General features: G+C 41.9%; 1 protein-coding gene across 1 annotated transcript in view; it reads left to right on the forward strand.

Annotated features, from left to right (window-relative positions):
* STK24 (serine/threonine kinase 24) overlaps positions 1–12,200 on the forward strand; it is a 280,157-nt gene extending 267,957 nt beyond the window's left edge. The window contains exons 10-11 of the mRNA XM_053707822.1: positions 866–1,002; positions 10,706–12,200. Of these exons, the coding sequence (XP_053563797.1) occupies positions 866–1,002; positions 10,706–10,742 (174 nt within the window). The 3' untranslated portion in view covers positions 10,743–12,200. The remainder of the gene's footprint in view (positions 1–865; positions 1,003–10,705) is intronic.
* Positions 12,201–12,619: the final 419 nt, after the last annotated feature.

A 12,619-nucleotide genomic window follows, 5' to 3' on the forward strand; every position in this document is an offset into this window, starting at 1 on the left:
TTTTCTACAGACAAACATAAGTTATTCATATTTTCATTGCAGGTGGGGGCAAAAAAGCTGTTTCAAATAATAAAATAAAGCTGTTTGCAAACAAATACACTCCAGCAGGTAAAATAAACAATCGGGAATACATGAAAGGGGTTAACATTTTGGACTACATTGTCCCTTTAAGCTATGTCTAACCTACTTTCTTTGGTTTCCCCAACCTCGTGCTGCCTTCTGCTAGTGCCATACAGCCTGCAATTGTTAGATTATCACCATTTTGGGCACATGCATTTAAAAAGGTTTGCCACCTGTGTCCCAAGGTATCATATAGAACTAGGCGATGGGTGAGATTCATGGCATCCTACTTTGAAAAGTAACTTTTTTTTAAATAGCTTAGGTTTTCCTTTGGGCATATGGATATATTTTTGTTCACAGTGACCATGTGGCAAACAAAGAGGGAAACTACCACTTATCTAATAGAGGACATTTGCTTATTTCAAATTAATTTGATGCTCCACTAGGTTTCTGTCTACAGAAACCACTGTGGTTATTTGAAAAAAAGATCAGGTGGTGGTGACATTGTTGCTCTCTTTCCTTATGTTTGGAGCCTCGTGGTCTTTCGGATAATTTTTAAACTTGGGTTCGTTAATAAATTGATTGCGTGAAACTACACAAATAGCCTGCCCTGCTTATATATAGGTGTAGGACTACAATTCATTCTATTCTCAAGAAATGTGAAAGGACATTGGTTATTAACTTGTATATTTGACATATTTTGATCTTCATTATTGTGTTCCATTAAACAGCATGTGATGCACAATGTGTCTTTTATTGAAGCAGTGTAATAAAGCGAAACATTTTCTTTGTCATCTTGGTACAGTTAAAAGAGAAGTGTCAGACATGTGGTGGCAACGTGGGGTCTATAGAGGAACTGAGAGAGGCTATCTATTTAGCTGAAGAGGCCTGTCCAGGTATCTCAGACTCAATGATATCCCGGCTGCTTATGAGGCTGCAGAGGTGAGTATCTTTATTCTGATTAAATTCCTATGGACATAGTTGTGTTCGGCGGTGCAGCGGAATCTAGGAGGGGGGGGGGGGGTTCTCAGGAAATTAAATTATTTGTGGTAAAACCCCAGTAATATGTCTGCTTAAAAGCCATGGAATTCCAAAGTGGCTACATTAGACTTATTTTATTCACTAGGCGATAAGCCTGCCCAGAGGGCAGTCTATGTTTAAAAAAATACAAACCCCCAAGCTAAAGTTACAAAAAATAAAAAAAGTAAAATTACAGAGAAAAATAAACAAAGCTATCTAAAATTAAAAAAAAATGAAACCTAAACAAATACCCCTGTAAAAATAAAAAATCCCCCCAAAATAAAAACTTTTTTTTCATTAATTTTTTTTTCTCCTGTTAAGTGTAGTCAGTCCACGGGTCATCATTACTTCTGGGATATTAACTCCTCCCCAACAGGAAGTGCAAGAGGATCACCCAAGCAGAGCTGCTATATAGCTCCTCCCCTCTACGTCACACCCAGTCATTCTCTTGCACCCAACTAATAGATAGGATGTGTGAGAGGACTGTGGTGATTATACTTAGTTTTTATATCTTCAATCAAAAGTTTGTTATTTTAAAACAGCACCGGAGTGTGTTGTTCCTTCTCAGGTAGAATTTGAAGAAGAATCTACCTGAGTTTTTGGATGATTTTAGCCGGCGTAGCTAAGATTCATTTTGCTGTTCTCGGCCATTCTGAGGAGTGAGGTAAACTTCAGATCAGGGGACAGCGGGCAGGTTCACCTGCAAAGAGGTATGTTGCAGTATATTATTTTCTGAGGAATAGAATTGACTGAGAAAATACTGCCAATACCGATATAATGTAAGTTCAGCCTTAAATGCAGTAGTAGCAACTGGTATCAGGCTGTTTATGTATATATGTGTACATTTCAGTATTCTGGGGAATGGCACTTCACTGGGTAATACTATATGCATATAACTTTTAGCCTAACTTGCAGTGGGAACGTCTAGCAACAGGCTGTTTAATGACATTTCATGTTATTTGATTTTAAACGTTTTTGCTGGCATGCTAAATTGTTTAATTATCTGAGGTACTGGGTGAAAAATTGTTTTTGGGCACTGTTTTTCCACTTGGCTGTCGTTTATTTTAATTTAAGACAGTTTACTGAACTTCCCTCACTGCTGTGTGTGAGGGGGAGGGGCCTATTTTGGCGCTTTTGCTACGCATCAAAAATTCAGTCAAAAGTCTGTTTCTCTCCCTGCATGATCCGGATCGTCTCTACAGAGCTCAAGGGTCTTCAAAAATTATTTTGAGGGAGGTAATCACTCACAGCAGACCTGTGAGATTGTGCTTTGACTGTGATAAAAAACGTTTATATTTTGTACATTTTTTTCTGCTATTAAGGGTTAGTTATCCATTACTAATGGGGGCAATCCTTTGCTAAATTTATGCCTTTACCGGGAAAAATTTGGTTTTTGTAATTTCTCCGGTTCATTATTATTCAACTGTCATAATTTTTTTCTGTGCTTCTTAAAGGCACAGTGCTTTTTCAATATTACTTGTAATTTGAGTGAAAAGTATTTCCAAGCTTGCTAGTTTCATTGCTAGTTTGTTAAACATGTCTGACTCAGAGGAATATCTCTGTGCTATATGTGCAAAAGCCAAGGTGGAGCCCAATAGAAATTTATGTACTAATTGCATTGATGCTACTTTGAATAAGAGTCATTCTGTACAAATTGAACATCATTCACCAAACAACGAGGGGGAAGTTATGCGACTAACTTGCCTCACGTGTCAGTACCTGCATCTCCCGCTCGGGAGGTGCGTGATATTGTAACGCCGAGTACTTCAGGGCGGCCATTACAAATCACACTACAGGACATGGCTAATGTTATGACGGAAGTTTTGTCTAAATTACCAGAACTTAGAGGTAAGCGAGATCACTCTGGGGTGAGAACAGAGTGCGCTGATAATATTAGGGCCATGTCAGATACTGCGTCACAATTTGCAGAACATGAGGACGGAGAGCTTCATTCTGCGGGTGACGGATCTGATCCAAATAAACTGGATTCAGACATTTCAAATTTTAAGTTTAAGCTGGAAAACCTCAGTGTATTACTAGGGGAGGTGTTAGCGGCTCTGAATGATTGTAACACAGTTGCAATACCAGAGAAAATGTGTAGGTTGGATAAATATTTTGCTGTACCGTCGAGTACTGACGTTTTTCCAATACCTAAAAGACTTACTGAAATTGTTACTAAGGAGTGGGATAGACCCGGTGTGCCTTTCTCACCCCCTCCTATATTCAGAAAGATGTTTCCAATAGACGACACCACACGGGACTTATGGCAAACGGTCCCTAAGGTGGAGGGAGCAGTTTCTACTTTAGCTAAGCGTACCACTATCCCGGTGGAGGATAGCTGTGCCTTTTCAGATCCAATGGATAAAAAGTTAGAGGGTTACCTTAAGAAAATGTTTGTTCAAAAAGGTTTTATATTGCAACCCCTTGCATGCATTGCGCCTGTCACGGCTGCAGCAGCATTTTGGTTTGAGTCTCTGGAAGAGACCCTTGAATCAGCTCCATTAGATGAGATTACCCACAAGCTTAAAACCCTTAAGCTAGCTAATTCATTTATTTCTGATGCCGTAGTACATTTAACTAAACTTACGGCTAAGAATTCCGGATTTGCCATTCAGGCGCGCAGAGCGCTGTGGCTAAAATCCTGGTCAGCTGATGTTACTTCTAAATCTAAATTACTTAACATACCTTTCAAAGGGCAGACTTTATTCGGTCCCGGTTTGAAAGAAATTATCGCTGACATTACAGGAGGTAAAGGCCATGCCCTGCCTCAAGACAGAGCCAAACCTAGGGCTAGACAGTCTAATTTTCGTGCCTTTCGTAACTTCAAGGCAGGAGCAGCATCAACTTCCTCTGCACCAAAACAGGAAGGAGCTGTTGCTCGCTACAGACAAGGCTGGAAACCTAACCAGTCCTGGAACAAGGGCAAGCAGGCCAGAAAACCTGCTGCTGCCCCTAAGACAGCATGAAGTGAGGGCCCCCGATCCGGGAACGGATCTAGTGGGGGGCAGACTTTCTCTCTTCGCCCAGGCTTGGGCAAGAGATGTCCAAGATCCCTGGGCGTTAGAGATCATATCTCAGGGATATCTTCTGGACTTCAAAACCTCTCCCCCAAAAGGGAGATTTCATCTTTCAAGGTTGTCAACAAACCAGATAAAGAAAGAGGCGTTTCTACGCTGTGTACAAGATCTTTTACTAATGGTTCCGCGGTTGGAACACGGACAAGGGTTTTACTCAAATCTGTTTGTGGTTCCCAAGAAAGAAGGAACCTTCAGACCAATCTTGGATTTAAAGATCCTAAACAAATTCCTAAGAGTTCCATCGTTCAAAATGGAAACTATTCGGACAATCTTACCCATGATCCAAAAGGGTCAGTACATGACCACAGTGGATTTAAAGGATGCCTACCTTCATATACCGATTCACAAAGATCATTACCGGTATCTAAGGTTTGCCTTCCTAGACAGGCATTACCAGTTTGTAGCTCTTCCATTCGGGTTGGCTACGGCTCCAAGAATCTTCACAAAGGTTCTGGGCTCTCTTCTGGCGGTACTAAGACCACGAGGAATTTCGGTGGCTCCGTACCTAGACGACATTCTGATACAAGCGTCAAGCTTTCAAACTGCCAGGTCTCATACAGAGTTAGTTCTGGCATTTCTAAGGTCGCATGGGTGGAAGGTGAACGAAGAGAAGAGTTCTCTCTTACCACTCACAAGAGTTCCCTTCTTGGGGACTCTTATAGATTCTGTAGAAATGAAGATTTACCTGACAGAAGACAGGTTAACAAAGCTTTAAAATGCTTGCCGTGTCCTTCATTCCATTCAACACCCGTCAGTGGCTCAATGCATGGAGGTAATCGGCTTAATGGTAGCGGCAATGGACATAGTACCCTTTGCACGCCTACATCTCAGACCGCTGCAATTGTGCATGCTAAGTCAGTGGAATGGGGATTACTCAGATTTGTCCCCTACTCTGAATCTGGATCAAGAGACCAGAAATTCTCTTCTATGGTGGCTTTCTCGGCCGCATCTGTCCAGGGGGATGCCATTCAGCAGACCAGATTGGACAATTGTAACAACAGACGCCAGCCTACTAGGTTGGGGCGCTGTCTGGAATTCCCTGAAGGCTCAGGGATCATGGACTCAGGAGGAGAGTCTCCTTCCAATAAACATTCTGGAATTGAGAGCAGTTCTCAATGCCCTTCTGGCTTGGCCTCAGTTAACAACTCGGGGGTTCATCAGGTTTCAGTCGGACAACATCACGACTGTAGCTTACATCAACCATCAAGGAGGGACAAGAAGCTCCCTAGCGATGATGGAAGTATCAAAGATAATTCGCTGGGCGGAGTCTCACTCTTGCCACCTGTCAGCGATCCACATTCCTGGAGTGGAGAACTGGGAGGCGGATTTCCTAAGTCGTCAGACTTTTCATCCGGGGGAGTGGGAACTTCATCCGGAGATCTTTGCCCAAATAATTCGACTTTGGGGCAAACCAGAGATAGATCTCATGGCGTCTCGCCAGAACGCCAAGCTTCCTTGTTACGGGTCCAGGTCCAGGGACCCGGGAGCAGTCCTGGTAGATGCTTTGACAGCACCTTGGACCTTCGGGATGGCCTATGTGTTTCCACCCTTCCCGATGCTTCCTCGATTGATTGCCAGGATCAAACAGGAAAGAGCATCGGTGATTCTGATAGCGCCTGCGTGGCCACGCAGGACCTGGTATGCAGATCTAGTGGACATGTCATCCTGTCCACCTTGGTATCTGCCTCTGAGACAGGACCTTCTAATTCAGGGTCCTTTCAAACATCAAAATCTAATTTCTCTGAAGCTGACTGCTTGGAAATTGAACGCTTGATTTTATCAAAGCGTGGTTTTTCGGAGTCAGTTATTGATACCTTAATACAGGCTAGGAAGCCTGTTACCAGAAAGATTTACCATAAAATATGGCGTAAATACTTACATTGGTGCGAATCCAAGAGTTACTCATGGAGTAAGGTTAAGATTCCTAGGATATTGTCTTTTCTACAAGAAGGTTTAGAAAAGGGTTTATCTGCTAGTTCCTTAAAGGGACAGATCTCAGCTCTGTCCATTCTCTTACACAAACGTCTGTCAGAAGTCCCAGACGTTCAGGCTTTTTGCCAGGCTTTGGCCAGGATTAAGCCTGTGTTTAAAACTGTTGCTCCACCATGGAGCTTAAATTTAGTTCTTAACGTTTTACAGGGTGTTCCGTTTGAACCCCTTCATTCCATTGATATCAAGCTGTTATCTTGGAAAGTTCTGTTTTTGATGGCTATTTCCTCGGCTCGTAGAGTCTCTGAGTTATCAGCCTTACATTGTGATTCTCCGTATCTGATTTTTCATTCAGATAAGGTAGTTCTGCGTACTAAACCTGGGTTTTTGCCTAAGGTTGTCACTAACAAGAATATCAATCAAGAGATTGTTGTGCCATCATTGTGTCCTAATCCTTCTTCAAAGAAGGAACGACTTCTGCACAATCTAGATGTAGTCCGTGCCCTGAAATTTTATTTGCAGGCAACTAAAGATTTTCGCCAAACTTCTTCCCTGTTTGTCGTTTATTCTGGACAGAGGAGAGGTCAAAAAGCTTCTGCTACCTCTCTCTCTTTTTGGCTTCGTAGCATAATACGTTTAGCCTATGAGACTGCTGGACAGCAGCCTCCTGAAAGAATTACAGCTCATTCCACTAGAGCTGTGGCTTCCACTTGGGCCTTTAAGAACGAGGCCTCTGTTGAACAGATTTGCAAGGCTGCAACTTGGTCTTCTCTTCATACTTTTTCCAAATTTTACAAATTTGACACTTTTGCTTCTTCGGAGGCTGTTTTTGGGAGAAAGGTTCTTCAGGCAGTGGTCCCTTCCGTATAAAGATCCTGCCTGTCCCTCCCGTCATCCGTGTACTTTAGCTTTGGTATTGGTATCCCAGAAGTAATGATGACCCGTGGACTGACTACACTTAACAGGAGAAAACATAATTTATGCTTACCTGATAAATTCCTTTCTCCTGTAGTGTAGTCAGTCCACGGCCCGCCCTGTTTTTTATGGCAGGTCTAAATTTTTAAATTATACTCCAGTCACCACTGCACCCTATAGTTTCTCCTTTCTCGTTTGGTTCTCGGTCGAATGACTGGGTGTGACGTAGAGGGGAGGAGCTATATAGCAGCTCTGCTTGGGTGATCCTCTTGCACTTCCTGTTGGGGAGGAGTTAATATCCCAGAAGTAATGATGACCCGTGGACTGACTACACTACAGGAGAAAGGAATTTATCAGGTAAGAATAAATTATGTTATTTTTAAGATTTAGGGATTTAATGGGCTTGAAAAAGAGCTGGTTGATTTGGCTGCGAGCGCAGCCAACATTTTTTGGCTGCCTCGCGCAGCCAACATTGACTTTAAAGATGCGTACGCAACTAGTGACGGATGCGTTACAAACGCGATTATAGTATAGATGTGACTGTTGACTGATTAGTATGCTCTATGCATGAAGCATACTTACTGACCAGCCCTGTTAGCGCAGAGATCAGCTGCACATACATGCTGTGTCCTGTGCATGAAGCATAGTTACTAACCAGCTCGGTTAGCGCAGAGATCAGCATCACATACATGCTGTGTCCTGTGCATGAAGCACACTTACTAACCAGCTCTGCTAGCGCAGAGTGATCAGCATCACATACATGCTGTGTCCTGTGCATGAAGCATACATACTGACCAGCCCTGTTAGCCCAGAGTTCAGCATCACATACATACTGGGTCCTGTGCATGAAGCATACTTACTAACCAGCTCTGTTAGCGCAGAGATCAGCATCACATACATGCTGTGTCCTGTGCATGAAGCATACTTACTAACCAGCTCTGTTAGCGCAGAGATCAGCATCACATACATGCTGGGTCCTGTGCATGAAGCATACTTACTAACCAGCTCTGTTAGCGCAGAGATCAGCATCACATACATGCTGTGTCCTGTGCATGAAGCATACTTACTAACCAGCTCTGTTAGCGCAGAGATCAGCATCACATACATGCTGTGTCCTGTGCATGAAGCATACTTACTGACCAGCCCTGTTAGCGCAGAGATCAACATCACATACATGCTGTGTCCTCTGCATGAAGCATACTTACTAACCAGCTCTGTTAGCGCAGAGTGATCAGCATCACATACATGCTGTGTCCTGTGCATGAAGCACACTTACTAATCAGCTCTGTTAGCGCAGAGAACAGCATCACATACATGCTGTGTCCTCTGCATGAAGCATAGTTACTAACCAGCTCTGTTAGCGCAGAGATCAGCATCACATACATGCTGGGTTCTGTGCATGAAGCACACTTACTAATCAGCTCTGTTAGCGCAGAGAACAGCATCACATATATGCTGTGTCCTCTGCATGAAGCATAGTTACTAACCAGCTCTGTTAGCGCAGAGATCAGCATCACATACATGCTGTGTCCTGTGCATGAAGCATACTTACTGACCAGCCCTGTTAGCGCAGAGATCAACCTCACATACATGCTGTGTCCTCTGCATGAAGCATAGTTACTAACCAGCTCTGTTAGCGCAGAGATCAGCATCACATACATGCTGGGTCCTGTGCATGAAGCATACATACTGACTAGCTATGTTAGTGCAGAGATCAGCATCACATACATGCTGTGTCCTGTGCATGAAGCATAGTTACTAACCAGCTCTGTTAGCGCAGAGATCAGCATCACATACATGCTTTGTCCTATGCATGAAGCATACTTACTAACCAGCTCTGTTAGTGCAGAGATCAGCATCACATACATGCTTTGTCCTATGCATGAAGCATACTTACTAACCAGCTCTGTTAGCGCAGAGATCAGCATCACATACATGCTGTGTCCTGTGCATGAAGCATACTTACTGACCAGCTCTGTTAGTGCAGAGATCAGCATCACATACATGCTGTGTCCTGTGCATGAAGCACACTTACTAACTAGCTCTGTTAGTGCAGAGATCAGCATCACATACATGCTGTGTCCTGTGCATGAAGCACACTTACTAACTAGCTCTTTTAGTGCAGAGATCAGCATCACATACATGCTGTGTCCTGTGCATGAAGCACACTTACTAACCAGCTCTGTTAGCGCAGAGTTCAGCATCACATACATGCTGTGTCCTCTGCATGATGCATAGTTACTAACCAGCTCTGTTAGCGCAGAGATCAGCATCACATACATGCTGTGTCCTGTGCATGAAGCACACTTACTAACTAGCTCTGTTAGTGCAGAGATCAGCATCACATACATGCTGTGTCCTGTGCATGAAGCACACTTACTAACTAGCTCTGTTAGTGCAGAGATCAGCATCACATACATGCTGTGTCCTGTGCATGAAGCACACTTACTAACCAGCTCTGTTAGCGCAGAGTTCAGCATCACATACATGCTGTGTCCTCTGCATGATGCATAGTTACTAACCAGCTCTGTTAGCGCAGAGATCATCATCACATACATGCTGTGTCCTGTGCATGAAGCATACTTACTAACCAGCTCTGTTAGTGCAGAGATCAGCATCACATACATGCTGTGTCCTGTGCATGAAGCACACTTACTAACCAGCTCTGTTAGTGCAGAGATCAGCATCACATACATGCTTTGTCCTGTGCATGAAGCACACTTACTAACCAGCTCTGTTAGCGCAGAGTTCAGCATCACATACATGCTGTGTCCTCTGCATGATGCATAGTTACTAACCAGCTCTGTTAGCGCAGAGATCAACATCACATACATGCTGTGTCCTGTGCATGAAGCATACTTACTAACCAGCTCTGTTAGTGCAGAGAACAGCATCACATACATGCTGTGTCCTGTGCATGAAGCATACTTACTAACTAGCTCTGTTAGTGCAGAGATCAGCATCACATACATGCTGTGTCCTGTGCATGAAGCATACTTACTAACCAGCCCTGTTAGTGCAGAGATCAGCATCACATACATGCTGTGTCCTGTGCATGAAGCATACTTACTAACCAGCTCTGTTAGCGCAGAGATCAGCATCACATACATGCTTTGTCCTATGCATGAAGCATAGTTACTAACCAGCTCTGTTAGTGCAGAGATCAGCATCACATACATGCTGTGTCCTCTGCATGATGCATAGTTACTAACCAGCTCTGTTAGTGCAGAGATCAGCATCACATACATGCTGTGTCCTCTGCATGATGCATAGTTACTAACCAGCTCTGTTAGCGCAGAGATCAGCATCACATACATGCTATGTCCTGTGCATGAAGCATACTTACTAACCAGCCCTGTTAGTGCAGAGATCAGCATCACATATATGCTGTGTCCTGTGCATGAAGCATACTTACTAACCAGCTCTGTTAGCGCAGAGATCAGCATCACATACATGCATGTTAAAAAAAAAAAAAAAAGCATTTTAAAGCTATTTTGTAGCAGCTACTTTACTGTACAGTCCCAGTATACTACCATCATTTATGTATCTTTAATTTACTTTTGGATTCCAGAGCCACCATGAGATCTCTCTTAAAGTGGACCTGGTTACATAGTCTTTATAACTTTACAGACATATCCTTATATTGTGCCAGTCACCTCTATTAATAAGATATATTTATATTTGTTTTTGTTTTTTTATTTCAGATACTCTGTAAATGGAGCAGACTCTTCATCACACTGAGGTTTATTTTTTTCTTTCAAAGACAGCTGAACCTTTCATTGTGCTACCCATCCGGTTCCCACTGTTCATGGAGAGTCACAGAATATGGACATTCCTAGTTTTTCCGTGACACTGTTCCCAGGTGTCTTCACCATCTTAAAGCTATAGTTTTTACGATTTTACCGTTTTGTTTTCTATTATCTCACCACAGTGCAAATATATAAAATATAAAAATGTATATAGCGTACTGTGACAAGGCAAATGAAGATGATGTGAAACCTCAGGTATCATGCTTTAAGCAGTCTATTCTGCTGGGAGATGGAATAAAAGCTCTGTTAGATTTCTGTACAGAAATGTATATAGCATTATTTTTACTGATATTGAGAGCCCTTCAGCATGCCTAAGGCATCCCGTGTGCATCTGTAGATAACGTCAGTGGATCCAGGGTTTGCTAGGTCATATGTACATTTTAAATGAAGTGACAGGGAATTTTATTTTATTTATGGAAGCTTTTCTTTGCTGAGGGCTTTTACGTAAAACCTATTTGTTCTTTGGCACAGTATTCCTGGCTGTAGAATGCGCAACAGAGTTAGTACCTTTGTTAGTTTAGGTACTAAAGTGTACTACAATGTACATTTACTATACTTTCTTTATAAGGCAGGAATAGAACTCCAGGACTGACTACTAGGCAGATATATATGGTGCTTGTTACATGGACAGCATATCATCTCTTCCATATATATATGAAAGTCCAGCTATGAAAAAATCGACATCATTTTCGGCATCAAACGGTCATCCTGCTTAAATTCATTTTGAAACTAACAGAAAATTGTGTTCACAACTCTTAATACTGCAGTATTAATGCTCATTGGCTGATAGGAGAAACTCCTATAACTAGATTGTTGGATAGGACCAGTTTACCCAAGCCTGGAACATGGTATATATTGAAATATGGTCATTTAGATGCAAAGTAAAAGGTTCCTTTCATGTCCTTTTTACGAGAGCACTGTGCCTGCATATGGGGATATTATAGCACAACTTGCACAGGATGAAAGTGCAGCTATCACAAAACCACTTTCTTTCATGTAAAATGACCTCAAACATAACGCACAAGGGACACTGATGGCTGGAAATGCACATGCTTATTTACGTGATCTTAGACGGCTCTGATTTTATTTTAGCTCAAGCCACATTTTGGTAAAACAATTTAGCAATGCTTAGAAACAGGTTTGTTCTATGATCTAATTAACAAATTAGTTTGTGCTCCATTTTTCCATTATGGGGTTGTATCCTGAGGTCAGAGATCCAGAAACCACATTCCATTATCCAGCTCATTAGTGAGTGTGAGAATGCATATTTAATGTACATAAAAGTGTACAATAAATAGTGCAAGTCCCTACTTTCCAGATGATTGCTGCTGTCTTTTGTTCTGAGCCTCATGTAAAATACACGATAATTAAATTCATGTGAAGAGCTCCACTGAAGTTTTTGCTTTTTTTTCATTGCATATCAGCATTTTCTATCACTATGTTATGAATCTAATTTATACTTTTAGTAGCAAACAAATGTACAGTATTAGCAAATATTTGGTCTTTTTCATTGCTGAAATGTAACCAGACAGAAATATTTTAGCCATAGTTATAAACGTAATTTATTACAGAGTGTAAAAAAAAATATTAGAAAATATAGAGAATCTACAGCAATGCAAACTACTTCTTTACTATGACACACTGTGTATCATTAAATATGAAGGGCTCATTTTTCCATTAAATCTGTTTATTTAGCTGTTTCCTAACCAATGCTGTAACAGTACATTTAAAGGGATATTAAACCCAGAACCAAACTTTATAGGGCAGATGAAAGCGCTGCCTAAATATATATTGAAACTAAGAGAGAAT

Source organism: Bombina bombina, chromosome 3 (genome assembly GCF_027579735.1).
Source record: "Bombina bombina isolate aBomBom1 chromosome 3, aBomBom1.pri, whole genome shotgun sequence".
Lineage (NCBI taxonomy): Eukaryota > Metazoa > Chordata > Amphibia > Anura > Bombinatoridae > Bombina > Bombina bombina.